Source organism: Sorghum bicolor, chromosome 1, assembly GCF_000003195.3.
Source record: "Sorghum bicolor cultivar BTx623 chromosome 1, Sorghum_bicolor_NCBIv3, whole genome shotgun sequence".
In the NCBI taxonomy this organism is placed as follows: Eukaryota; Viridiplantae; Streptophyta; class Magnoliopsida; order Poales; family Poaceae; genus Sorghum; species Sorghum bicolor.
Window position 1 is genome coordinate 52,499,351 of NC_012870.2, and position 14,760 is coordinate 52,514,110.

General features: G+C 43.0%; 1 protein-coding gene across 1 annotated transcript; it reads left to right on the top strand.

Annotated features, from left to right (window-relative positions):
- LOC8083597 (acyl transferase 1) lies at window positions 246-2,108 on the top strand. The gene is made up of 2 exons (XM_002464736.2): window positions 246-904; window positions 1,030-2,108. The coding sequence occupies exons 1-2, from the start codon at window positions 464-466 to the stop codon at window positions 1,996-1,998; spliced, it is 1,410 nt and encodes a 469-aa protein (XP_002464781.1). The 5' UTR covers window positions 246-463; the 3' UTR covers window positions 1,999-2,108.

Genomic DNA, 14,760 nt, shown 5'->3' on the forward strand with positions numbered 1-14,760 from the left:
ATATTCACTTTTTTAGGTGGTAAATCTCTATTAATTAAACAAGCCTATATTTATCTATTAGTGGTGAATATCTACCAATAAGACCATATCTATCTATCTATCTATCTATCTATCTATAGATAGATTGATAGAAAGATATATATATACAGACAGATATAGGATATGTAAGACTTACAGCTAGCACACCATGGCGAGCATTATATATACCTAGGACCACGAACCACGGTTTCAATATCATCTAGAAGGTGACTCAAGGTTCTCCATAGCATCCCTTTTTTTCGTGTGACGGCCCTGTTAATTTTGTGTTAGTACGTGTAGAGAGAGAGTACACCAGCAGATATATACACGTGCAACGCGCATCGCACGGTTGTGAATGCCACTCGCCCACTCCATCTCCATCCACATCCACATCACATACGCACTCCCCACCCACGCTAGCTAGGACAGTACACACGAGAGTACCATGGTGTCCTTCAAGGCGCGTCGCATGGATCCCGAGCTGGTGTCGCCGGCGCGGCCGACGCCGGCGGAGACGAAAGCCCTCTCCGACCTGGACGACCAGCGCACACTTCGGTACTACGAGACGGTGATCGCCTTCTTCCGCAGCCGCCATGGCTACACCAGCCACAGACGTCCAGATGATCCAGCCAAGGCCATCAAGGCGGCGCTCGCGGAGGCGCTGGTGTACTACTACCCCATCGCCGGCCGCCTCAGGGAGGCCGCCGGTGGGAAGCTGGTGGTGGACTGCACCGCGCAGGGGGTGGTGTTTGTGGAGGCCGATGCCGACGTGCGGCTGGAGGAGCTGGGCAAGCCTCTGCTGCCGCCGTATCCCTGTGTCGAGGAACTCCTGTGCGATGCGGGTGAAACACGAGCCGTGATTGGCAAGCCATTGGTCCTCATGCAGGTATATACAGCCTCCGATGAGCTCCTTTCATGTGCCTCTAGAATATTATACAGAAGTTCTCTAGTTTCTTTGTAAGATTTTATACGTGACTGACATTGTGTCTTTTATGTTTTTTGTTTGTATAGGTGACGAGGCTCAAATGTGGTGGCTTTGTTATCGGATTCCACATGTGCCATACGATCGCAGATGGATTCGGTATGGTTCAATTCTTTAGATGTGTTGCTGAACTAACTCGCGGTGAAAACGTGCCCACAGTTTTGCCCGTGTGGAGAAGAGAGCTCCTAACACGACCACACAAGTCGTCATCATCATCTCTCATCATCACGCATTCAAATGCCTCATCATCAGATTACGACAACAACAACAAATCTGACGACGTGATGCTGTCAACTCCAATGGACAACATGGTAGTCCAGTACTTCCTCTTCGGGCCAAGGGAGATAGCAACCCTACGCGGCCACCTCAGGGGATACCAGCTCGCCGCCACCTCCGCTACGTCCTTCGAGCTGCTCACCGCGGTCATGTGGCGATGCCGCACGACAGCGTTGGGCTACCAGTCCGATCAGCGCGTTCGCCTCATGGTCACCATGAACGCGCGCGGCAAGTGGAACCAGCACACGCTCATCCCGCGGGGCTACTACGGGAACGCCCATGTGTCCCCCATAGCGGAGGCCACCGCCGGCGAGCTCTGCGGCCAGCCGCTCGCCGACACGGTCGAGCTCGTGCGCAAGACCAAGCTCAGCGTGACCAAGGAGCGCATGGAGTCGATGGTGGACACGATCGCGTCGACGCGGCAGTGGCCACCGCCGACGATGGACAGGATCTACGAGGTCTCTGATACCAAGTGGATCGCCACGAATGCGACGCAGTTTGGGTGGGCCGAGCTGGTGGGCGGTGGGATACCACTAGCTGGTGACCTTACTTCGAAGCTGGGAAGCGACCACATGAGCTGCAAGAACCAGGATGGTGAGCACTCCACCATTGTGTCCATGCTTTTGCCCAAGCCGGCGATGGAGAAGTTTAGCGGTGAGCTGTCGGTTTGGTTGAACAACAAACATGATGAGAAGAACTTGGTTATACTGAGTTCCCTCTAGTCTAGGAACAAATTTAAACATTGTTATTGTACGTGCAATTTGTTGTACGAAAGAGAAATGATTGGCTCAAGGTGAATGAGAATTTTTATATAATATCTTTAATTTCAATATTCTTTGCAGTTTATATATGTCAGAGAGAATGGGAGAGAACACGCCGCACACTTTCCATTACATTCAGAGAGGGTTAAATACAACAGCCGGGTGATCACACACTACCTGCCGATCCTATAATTCAAGCAAGGTGAGTGGTGAAGCCGGTGACTAGCTGTTACAATAGAAAGAACTAAGTCATGACCACTCAATCCTAACTATCATGCTAACAATATATATGGCAATGCTGTAACTCTGAGGTTCGATGAGTTTGGACGTCTGTCACATAGCGACTTAACCGCTCACTCATTCTTTATCCACCCACTCCCCGCTCCCCATCCCATCTCATTCCTATTGCCTTTCTTTCTTCTCCCTCCTCTTGGACTCTATTCCTCACAGCACTCCACTCTCTCTTTCTGCCCTGGTGGCGCCGCCCCTCCACGCCGTCCACGCTGCGACAGTGGCGGCTACCGGCGAGCTAGCCCTCTATCCCTCCTCTTCCTCCCTCCATGCCCCTGTGCCCCACACGAATCTCTATGCCACCAAGAGAAAAGGGGCGGCGGCAGAGGCTTCTCGGCATGCAACTCCTTCCTGCTTCCCTATCTCCCTCCCCTTGCTCTGGTGACCTTCATGCCACTTGAGAGAAGCCTGATGGTGGTGGCTTCCGATGAGGTACGTGGATCCTTTCTGGATCTAAGCTGTTTGCTTCCTCCTCCTCCTCATTTGGATCTGAGCTCTCCTCCTCTCCTCACTTGGATCTAAGCTCTCCTCCTCCTACTCCTATACTCTTCCTCCCTCTGGATCTAAGGAATGTGGTGGTCATTAGGGTTCCTACAAGCTCTCGGATTTGGATCTCACTGTGTTGCAATGGTTCTCTCTGACTATTTTGGCAGGTTCCCGTTGATGGTGTAGTAGTGCTGCTTGAGATGTATGTAGTATATTTTAGTTGCTTCAATCTGCATGTTGTAATAGTTATTATATGTTGTTGTAGCAGTTGTTCGGTGTTCACTAGTACACTAAACCACTACACATGAGGTTCCCAATCCCTTTCCATAGGCGGATTGGAGAACCGCCTGCGCTGGATGCCTGTGGAAATAATTTTTTCACAGGCGGGTAGTATGGAACCAACTATAGAAATCAATTTCTACAGGCGGTTCAATTATACCACCCGCCTGTAGAAATATATTTTCTACAGGCGGTTGTTATTACAAAACCGCCTGTATTAACATTTTTAAATCTCTCGCCAATTTTCAAATTATCCCACCAGACCCTATTTTTTAGTTTATACATTAATATATATACATAAACATACATATATATACACATAATATTGAAACTACTAAGGCCTAGAGATCATGTCAACCATTGCAACATGCAATTCATTTATATATATATATCGTTACTTTATACATAAAGTTACATTAATTACAAACATGATGACACATTAAGTTTTTTATGTTTACATACATAAGAGGTTTCACCTTTGAAACCTCTTTAAAGTTACATTAATTACAAACATGTTGAACGCGGTGATGTTTTGCCGAGGTATCAGAGAGTCGCCACTCCCCACTAGTCTTTGTTGGAGCACCCGCGCAAGGGTCTTGCTCCCCTTTGGTCCGCGCAAGGACCAAGTGCTCTCTACAGGCTAATTCTTCGACACTCCGTCGCGGTGAATCGCTCAAAACCGCTCACAAGCTTGACACGAGCCACCCATAAGAACTCTAGGCGGTCTTCATGCCTCCAATCACCACTGAACCATCTAGGTGATGGCGATCACCAAGAGTAACAAGCAAAGAACTCTCACTTGACCCAAACAAGGCTCTAGAGAGTGGTGGATGCACACTTTAACTCTTGGAACTCAACTAGAGAAGGATTCACTCAAGAAATCTCTCAATTCTCAATCCTCTCTTGGCTCTTGCTTCTCTCTTGCACCAGAAGGTGTTTCTCAGCTGATCAAATGGGCAAGAGACCTCCCATGGACGAGGTGGAAGAGTATAAATACTCCCCATCAAGTCCAAGGGCCGGCCATCCAAATTCCTGAGAAAACGGGAGCACCGGACGTGCTCAATAGAGCGTCCCATGCCCCTTTAATGGCTAACTGTACTTGCACCTGCCACACACCGGACGCACCAACAGTGAGTCCGGTGCCTCACTTGGACCATATTCGGTGAGAGGACAGATTGCAACCCTCTCTGGGTACGGGACCAGACGCACCACGGTGGGTCCAGTGCCCGCGTCTGGTGCGAGGTCATTCTGCAGACCTCCCTAGGTATGAGATCGGACGCACCCCAGCGAGTCTGGTGCGTGCGTTTGGTGCCAAACCCTAGGCACCCAGACTCGCTGACCCAAGTCAGCACCACCGGACGCACTCACAGAGCGTCTGGTGCTAGCGTCCGGTGATGTTTCAGCACCCAAACTTCGTCGAAACGCGACGTCTCCAAAACAAAGTTTGTTGCTCTTGATCTAAGGACTTTCTCAAAGCTGCCTAGTGCTAGGTTTACCAAGTGTGCACCACACCTAAACCTAAAGCTTCGCCTAGGTCAAGCTACCCGCTCAATACCCCCCTTAATAGTACGGTCAAAGGAAAAAAAAAGTTCTAAACTACTCTAAGTGCCATTCTTTACCATATGGTACCTAGACCTAGTCTAGTCTCAACGATGTCCAACAATCCTTTGAAAACCGAAACAATTTTCACAATTAAGTTGGCATGAACGATCTAGTCCATCGATCACCATTACCATGACCTAACACAAATGACTTTGCCTCTGCAAAACACACGTTAGTCATAGTAATCAACATTGTCATTAATCACCAAAACTCATTAGGGGCCTAGATGCTTTCACCTCTGCTCTAATAACCGGATCGAGTTAGCTTTAGCCTACTAATCTGCCTTAGCGATCTGTATTCAGGCTTTGCTAGGATGCTGGTCCGATCGTGATATTTCTCTTCGCTGGGAATGACTTCTCTCAATATGAATTTGCAGATGTCCTCAACTATGTTGTATAAAGTGGTTTCACTCACGCTCTTCGCCTTTTCAAAGTCTTTTTGCTGCATAGGAAGTTAGAAAACATCATATATTTAAAGTTCATAATACACAATTAACAACCTTAATCACACAACCATATAAATGACTATTAATTACTTAGAGCATTAATTACATTATAAGGGTTAGTGACATATCTTCCGCCCTCTCTCATGAACTCGTAGACGTAGAATACACACTGGACCGATCTGGGTGGTTGCTTGTGGCACTACATCAAATTGACAAGCTAGAAAAAACAACATTGATGGAATCAACTAAATATATATCTCCATTTCAATAAAATAAATTTGAGAAGGAAACATGAAAAAAGAAAAGGGGAGACATCATCTAACCATCTAAATTAAAGCAACCTCATCCATGAAAAAAATATAGTGCATAATTAAAAAGAATTGAGAAATGGAATATAAAATCATAGTGAAACATGAAAAGGGAGAGAGGAGAGGCATCATCTCACCATCTTAAGCAACCTCATACATGAAAAATGCATATTGCATAATTAAATCAAATTGACATAAAGGAGAACATCCTAAGCAATATAATTAAGTAACAAGAAACCTATCTTTCTCTCTCTTCCCAAACATGGAAATACTATTCATGGAAACCACTACACATATATTTCTTGGATTCACTAATTAGAGAAGGAAATATGCATTGAAAAGGGGAGAGGATAGACATCATCTAACCATCTTAAGCAACCTGATTTGAGCAAATATAGTCCATACCTAGCTACTCTACTCTCTCCCTCTCATGGTGAAATCCTGGATCCAAAAAGTACCTCAAATTGAGCAAGAGGGCAAAAAAAGGCATTAGAGGCATCAACTAACCTTTCTTAGCCCCTCCTTCTAAGAAATGAAGATCAAAACCTCCCCCCTTGTATTTTGGAAAATCTAGATCTCCAAGATGGGCTCTAATGGAAGGTGGCTGCGAGGAGGAAGAAGAGGGGATATTTATAGAAAGAATAGCATAGACCGTTTGCTTAAGAAACCGCCTGTGTAAATCGATTAACACAGGCGGTTCACATAACTGAACCGCCTGTGTAAATGTAGCATTAACATAGGTGGTTCAGTTATGTGAACCGCCTGTACTGACCCATTTACACAGGCGGTTTTTAATTCTCGCTATACAATTTTACAACACATGCGCACGATAACTAAAACCGCCTATGGAAAGTTTTTGCCACTGCTAGCTTAGAGCATCTGTGTACTAGTGGTTGTGGTAATAATATGTTCATGGTGTTTCAGCTACTTTAGCATAATGTTTCAGTTGCTTTTCATTATTGTTGCAATAATATGTTTAAGTTGTTTGAACTTCTTCTCAATATTGCACCTATTGTCCTTTTTTGTTTGTTCCAATATATATGTTTATGGGGTTTCAACTTCTTCAACCTATTGTTGTAGTAGTTTGTTTGGTTGTTGTTGCATAACACGTTTCATGGTGTTTCAGTTGCTTCACCCTACTGTTGCAGCGGTAGGGGGGCAAGTTGGGGGTGGGATGTGGAGGTGAGCTGGCGGTGGGCAGAGGTACTAGGAGGCTAGTGAGGTTGGGGGAAGACAGATCCTATGTGTGTGGGGGCAGGACAGGTGTTGATATTTACTAACGCAATAAGGAAATGATCCGCAAGCGCACGGATATCGGTGAGCATTTCACCCGGGAGGTTTTCCAGAGTATCGTATTTATATTTTTACCACTAGGAGAAAGGGTGCATCTGACTAACCAAATCTATTGCTACTATCCCTTTAGGCTACAAAGAATGTTTCTCGATGTGAGTGACGTATAGAGAAGACTGCAACCGTAGTCTCGTTCTAACCTTGGTAAGGATGATCTACTGTTCTATTGGGGAGGCTCACGGAATCTAGACAACACAAAGGATGTTCGACCCGTACCTATAAACCTACCCGTCCTGCTAACAAGATATGGGATATAAAGGTAACTCGGAAATGTCACGTTCCTCACTACTACCACGGTCCAGCTAGTCAGGGGATATCTATGAGTACCCTAGCCTAAACACCACATTTACGCTAGCAATGATTACTCTAATACTCAACCGGAAGAGTTAAAGTAAACTCATAAAACAAAGAACAATAAAACAAGAACTTACTAGAATTAGAAGTCGAATTACTGAAGAATCTTAGAAGCAAGCCTCGGGTTAGAAGACTTGATCCCGCAGGTACAACTCGGAGTAGACACCGACAGGCCGGCCTTCCTCCGATCTACACCTCCACTCTATCTCTCTCAATCTAGTAGAAACTAGAAGATCTATTTCTACTTACATTGGTTGCTAAGCCTAAAAAGAAATATTATTTAGAGAAGAGGTTTTCCTTCGAGGGCACCCCTCAACTCTATGATAACTTCTTATCTCCTCCAGGGGCCAGGGGGGTCTCCTTATATAGTCCTCCTCCTCTATGCGTTTTTGGGTCGGTAGGCGATGTGGTACTACGTTATCCTTGATCCTTTAGGTCGGTGGAACATCGTGTGCGAAGAGAGTCCCGAACGGAGTCCAGGACAGGGCGGGCGCCCTGGGCCTGGCCCCTTTCGGCCTCTGCTTTCTTCCCGTGGCTTCTGGAGTCTTCTAGATGGTAGAAAATTACGCGGTGCGTTGATATCTCTATGTAATCCCGACATGTGGGCCTTTCTTTTGTATTTCCTGATAACCCCCTACAGAAATAGACAAACACCAAAACTCGTGGAATTCTGTTAGATAAAACCCTAAGTCTAGGTGTTGGTTGCATTTGGATCCTTTTCTTTATTTATTTGATGATTATATTTGGTACTTAAGGACCGTCAACAACTCTCCCAAGCTTACCTCTTGCTCGTCCCTGAGCAAGGATGAACTCAAGAGTTTCTGCAGTGGTTTCATGCCTTAAAAGTACACACGCATTCAAACAAGATCTCATCTCTGAGTTACAATAAACTGTTAAGACTTAAAACTTACTCATTTTACCTTTCACCATGGGGCTTGTAACCGTCACTTGTGTCTTGAGCAGTTAAAAGATAGAACGGTCAAGTCAAGCGCCATGTTTCTTATTCTTGATCAGCTATAGCTCTGGAGTTTTTGCAGATTTTCAAATAAAACTCAGAGATTCCTTATATGATTCTCTCAGATCTCTCTTTTGTAGTATTTCTGGATCCTTACCAAGGCAATAATGGTATATGCCTTCTCTCAAAGTATGTGGTATTTTTGGTATAAGGCATAGTGATATTGCCTTCTCTCTCACCCTACTCTAATAAGGTTTTGATATCTGGAGCTCATAGGTGGGAGACAGCAATTACATACTTACAAGACATTTATTGCATAGTCAAACCATGGATCCAGAGAAACAAGTCAATAAGTCAAATCAAGATGTGCATGTGTGGCGAGTGAATGGTGTATGGTGATGATGGTGATAACAATGGTGAAAGTCTAATTCTACTTTTGCTCTTTTGAGGGGATACATACCTTTCTTGCACTTTGAAAACTTTTTTTTGAGGGGAATGAGATGCTCTATATTTTCTTTTCTTTCCTCTCAGGTGGGTATCTTGTGCCCCTAATTCTACTGTCGGACACTTGTCCATTTTTACCTCTCGTCTCACTTTTTCTTTTCTTCGAGGTTCCGGGCACTTGCCCCTTTTTATTTCCTCGTATATTATTTATTTTTTTTCTTTTCGTTTCTTTTTTTTAGAGCACTCATCTCCTGAAATAATGTAGCAAGTGGTAGTAACCAAAATAACTGGAGCATTTATTTCACAGAGAATAACAGGAATAGAAAAATATTTTTGGCTATTCTCTCCCGGATTAGGAGTAGAATAATTTTGGGTGAAACTGGAGATGGAAATGAGTGGATATATGTGGATGGTACTTCCGGAGTAGAAGTAGCATATATGAGTGAACGTGCAAGTGAATCTTGATTCTAACCACATGACAAGCTCCTAAGAGTCTACACAGCTTGACCACACTCAATGCTCATAAGCAGTAAAAAGTAAATGTGTGGCTCAAAGTCTAATAAGCATGTATATATGGCTGTGGTAGGATTTTAAACTCTCATCATACAGGAACTCATCATGTGTTATTTTAAAGATTTTTCAAAGATAAAATTCTCCAGAATTCTAGCATCTCTAGGAACAGATAAACAGCAGCTCAACCTTCCCATATCATATCTGTTAACAACTTAGACTTTAGATCAAGTACTTTTCCCACAAGTTCAGGTTTAGAGCAAGCTTTAAATTATAACAGTTATGCCTAAACTTGAGAGAGATTTCAATTTTAAGAACTAGTCAAGACAGAGCAACTATTCATCATTTCCATGTGAGAGTTTATCATGAGGGTTCATAGCAAACTTTATTTATTTATTTATTTAGCAAACTAAGCAAAGATATATATATAAAAGTACAAAATCTTTATTTGGGTTTTCATGATTATGTATCTTTTATTATTTGAGTAAAGTATAAACGCGAGTAGAAACACTTAGCTGGATAAATGGGGGTGCTCTCCCCCAAGCTGGATTTTGACATAATTTCTTCTGATGTAGCTAGCAGGTGGTGGAGGTGTATTTGAAAGTCGGCAGCACCCTGACAGCGATTAGGATGTCCTCTGTCTGCTAGTCTTTTTTTTGATCCTTGAATTCTGTGGAGCTCAAATAGACAACAAAGCTTTGTGGAACTGGTTAAGTGTTAGCATAAATATCTAGCCTTTATCATGTTGAGCCTCCTCAATAAATGTTACTTATTTAGCAGGATCATGCACTTATTATTTTTATATTTTTATTGTAAGATGAAAACTTATTTATTTTATTTTTATGCCACCACAGTGAATGTACTTATGGGTTTTATGCCATGAGCATACTCACATGGGGCTTACTATTTTTTTAACATTTTTTTTTCTTTTCAAGATAGCATGAACCTGATTAACTAAGCAAACTATTGAAAGGAAAAGGATAACTACCAAGTTTACCTCTTGGCAAGGCGTTCGGTGTTTTTAAGTCTTACGAACGGGACTCTCCATTTTCTCAGTCGTCCTGGGATTCGCTGGATGGCGTAGTCGGTGATTCCGGCGGCACCTCTTCTTCGTGTATAACTATCTTCTCTCTCCACACCTGACTCGGTGCTACGGTCTCCTCAGGACAGTTCTGTTCAAGCTATATGTCTTCAGACCTTATCACTTCTCCTTCGTAGTCTACCCATCCGTCCTTGATGATTTGCCTCCTCTGGTTGCGGTTGCGTTGTCTTCTTCTTGTCCTGACCTGCTTAGAGTCTTCAACTATATAGTTAGAATCATTAAAGTAGTGGCGTACCTTCTCAGAGGGGAAGTGCATGTGGACTTCTCCGGTTCCAATATAGATGATAACTTTGATAGTGTTGAGGAACGGTCTTCCAAGGATGATGGGTGGATCGTACTCGTCTTCTCCCATGTCAATGACCTGAAAATCATCTGGAGCTGAATGTATATTGGTTGTAGGGGCATGGTTCCATGCAGGAGCTGATAAGTGACTGTGGCCATTATGTTGTCGTCAGATTCGGTGTCATAGAGTGTCTTCTGAAAAGAGTATCCATTGATGTGCACTCAATGCTTGGAACACCAGGGTCGTCCTTCTTAATAAGGAAAGGTGACTTGAGTCGACGATCTTGACCTCCTCCGACAAGGATCCAATGTTTAAAATCTTCTGGACAAGACTTCTCACTGTCTTCATCCTTTAGGTGCATCATTTGATTAGGTGTGAACCTTGACGTCTGCACTTCTTGATACGGTGTCACCTATATTCTTTGATTGCCCAGCAGTTCGAAGTGCAGTGTTGGCAATATCCTGCTCAGTGTGTCTGTGCTCATAGATCCAGGTCCTTCACTTGGTGAAATCTGGGAGTTATAAAACTCCTCCATGTTTTGCTTGAAGTGTACCTGCTCATAGAGACAAGGCAGAGATCAAGTGCATGGGCCCTGTTGGTGGAAAACACCAACAGAACCAAAAGTGTATTTGTTCTTCTCTAACCTTAAGCATAGTGAGCAAGAAAAAGTTGATGGATCATGAGTGTAGCATTTGTCAGATCAGATGGCTCAACCTAATGGAAAGATAATCTATCTATATTTATGTTTTGTTTATATCTTCCAAAGATTGAATGTGCAATACTTTAGCTTATATGATTAGGAGTGTGGGATCACGAAGGTAGTACTAAGAACAAAGATTAAAGGACTCAACATGTTGAATTAATTGGGTTGGTTAATTTAGAGTTACAGATCATACATGTTTGTCTCTTTATTTTGTGTGAATGCCAGAACCAAGGAGAAGTTTATAAAAGTGATAGTCAAGTACCTTAAGGTGTTACCTTACTTGAAGAGTGATGGTATAGTATCACCTTGTGGAAGCTTTCCTTTCTTAGCGGTTGTGCATCGTGTTTGTGGCACCCTCCATGAATCATCTCTTTATGATAAATGAGCTATGTCCTTCTTGTGCAAATTGTTAAACTTCATGTGTCTCCTTTATCTCCAATGAGATTGTATCTCAAGACTTCCCAGGTTGATATTGAAAGTTTTCCTGCAGGGGTTAGTCTAACAAAATATCCCATATCTACTATAGCATACTATCGGCTCAAAAATCAACCTAGACACCATGTCTAATTTGATTTAGGATGGCATTTTAACCTAAGCACCATGCTTAATTTAAAAATCCTTTGGAAGTAAGATCATCATTCCTAAACTAAGCACCATGCTTGATTTAAGAGATAAATGAAACTAGTCCAAACCTAGACATATACTAAAGCAAATAAAGGTAGCATGAGAGCATTTATAGAGATCTACTCAAGTGGAGGTGAAGTAGTGTAATTAGTATTTAACAAATTGAGCATGTCTCAAAGGTAAGGACAACCAACATAGCAACATGGCAAATGATGTTTTTATGTAAGGTATTTCCCCCAAGCTTGAATTTTGCAAAATTCAATGTTGGATGAATTTAATTCAATGTTGCATGATGATTGGTTGGACATACCTTGTGCTTGTCATTCATCCGATCTTCTTGCTCCAATACTAGAAAGGTTAGTGGCAAGAATACCCGAAGGAATATTTCTACAATTATCTTTATATGCTCAATACACAAGGCAATGTTGCAAATAATTAGAAGTTCATGTTACGATCTGATAAGTGCTTGTTTAAGGACGCTAAGCTTATCCTTGGGAAACCATCAAATTATGTCGGCGAAGTGGTTTCCCCTCTAACGCTGACCTATATCAAGATCAACTCAACGAGATCTGCAATATTTATTATAGACATATGCATCGACAACCGCCCTTTTAAAGTTTTTATAAATAGAAAGGAAGAGGGGGTTGGAGATCACAAATGTAGTAATGTTGGAGAGACCAATTGATTGGGGAGATATTTTATATGAGCAAGGACTTGGTGAGGTATTTATGAAATAACTTCCATGCTCACTGTTGTTTCTCTCATTCTCAAACTCCAAGGATGATTCTTCACGGATGCTTAAAATTCCTCTAGGATTGTCTCTCAAGTTTGTTTTATCTATCCATTCAATGGTGATAGCACATGGATTTTTAATGCCCTCTAGCCATTGATGTTGCACTTCTCAATCCTCCTTCTTATGCATGGGATGTCTAGAGAGATTCATAGGATTATCGGGAGGTTCAAGAGAAAGAGAATAGTAGAAACTATTAAGCTCAAGGATGGGATGGATAGCCGAATCATGGGATTGAAATGTTTGGAAATTGGCTATTGAAACTTCCTTTCCTCGTCTGGGAGATGATTCCTTCTCTATCTCTAAGATTTTTCTATGAAGACTAGTACAAGAAGGATGTCCACGAATGAAGACATACCTTCCTTTACTAATAGATAAAGAAAGAAAGACTCTACCAAAGGTTATATGATTAAGACCAATGCGAAAATATCGAGAAAAAACATGGTCTTGTAGGGCTAGGTCTGAACCAGAATTTATAGAAAGATTAACAGATTCCCTAGGTGTAGCTAAAAGTGCATTATCTTCTTGATTAAAAGATAGGACCTCGGCTATAGAAAAGGGTTGGTTTTGACCTATTGCAATCAACTCCAGGCACAGATCATAATTAGGGGCAGGACTTGTTGACTCCCATGGTCTATGGCTGGTCTCCGAAGGTGCAAAGAATTCAATAATAGGTATGGAATTTGAGTTATCCATAAAGATAAAAAGATAAAAGAATAAAAGTATAAAAGTATAATACAAGATAATAGCAAGATTCAAAGTTATCTCAGCAAACCGTCTTTCTCCCCGGCAACGGCGCCAGAAATGCTTGTAGATATTTGGTAACGCAATAGGAAATGATCCGCAAGCGCACAGATATCGGTGAGCATTTCACCCGGGAGGTTTTCCAGAGTATCGTATTTATATTTTTACCACTGGGAGAAAGGGTGCATCTGACTAACCAAATCTATTGCTACTATCCCTTTAGGCTACAAAGAATGTTTCTCGATGTGAGTGATGTATAGAGAAGACTGCAACCGTAGTCTCGTTCTAACCTTGGTAAGGATGATCTACTGTTCTATTGGGGAGGCTCACGGAATCTAGACAACACAAAGGATGTTCGAACCGCACCTATGAACCTACCCGTCCTGCTAACAAGATATGGGATACAAAGGTAACTCGGAAATGTCACGTTCCTCGCTACTACCACGGTCCAGCTAGTCAGGGGATATCTATGAGTACCCTAGCCTAAACACCACGTTTACGCTAGCAATGATTACTCTAATACTCAACCGGAAGAGGATTAAAGTAAACTCATAAACCGAAGAACAATAAAACAAGAACTTACTAGAATTAGAAGTCGAATTACTGAAGAATCTTAGAAGCAAGCCTCGGGTTAGAAGACTTGATCCCGCAGGTACAACTCGGAGTAGACACCGACAGGCCGGCCTTCCTCCGATCTACACCTCCACTCTATCTCTCTCAATCTAGTAGAAACTAGAAGATCTATTTCTACTTACATTGGTTGCTAAGCCTAAAAAAAATATTATTTAGAGAAGAGGTTTTCCTTCGAGGGCATCCCTCAACTCTATGATAACTTCTTGTCTCCTCCAGGGGCCAGGGGGGTCTCCTTATATAGTCCTCCTCCTCTATGCGTTTTTGGGTCGGTAGGCGATGTGGTACTACGTTATCCTTGATCCTTTAGGTCAGTGGAACATCGTGTGCGAAGAGAGTCCCGAACGGAGTCCAGGACAGGGCGGGCGCCCAGGGAAAGAGGGCGGGCGCCCTGGGCCTGGCCCCTTTCGGCCTCTGCTTTCTTCCCGTGGCTTCTGGAGTCTTCTAGATGGTAGAAAATTACGCGGTGCGTTGATATCTCTATGTAATCCCGACATGTGGGCCTTTCTTTCGTATTTCCTGATAACCCCCTGCAGAAATAGACAAACACCAAAACTCGTGGAATTCTGTTAGATAAAACCCTAAGTCTAGGTGTTGGTTGCATTTGGATCCTTTTCTTTATTTATTTGATTATTATATTTGGTACTTAAGGACCGTCAACAACATGTTCCTTGCGTGGGGAGTAGAGGAAGAGCAGTTCCTTTCTGGAGGCGGCAGGTCGTGTTTCCATCTCTACTTTCTTCTCTTTTCTTTCTTCGTGTGGGGTGGGTGGGGGTGCGATTTATAATAAGGCCTCATGTTTGGATGCTAGCGCCCAGACCGG

Excerpts from the sequence above, each read along its gene's own strand:
- LOC8083597 (XM_002464736.2), top strand. The coding sequence starts at position 464 with ATGGTGTCCTTCAAGGCGCGTCGCATGGATCCCGAGCTGGTGTCGCCG. Across the intron at positions 905-1,029 it reads AGCCATTGGTCCTCATGCAG|GTGACGAGGCTCAAATGTGG; the intron begins GTATATACAGCC and ends TTGTTTGTATAG.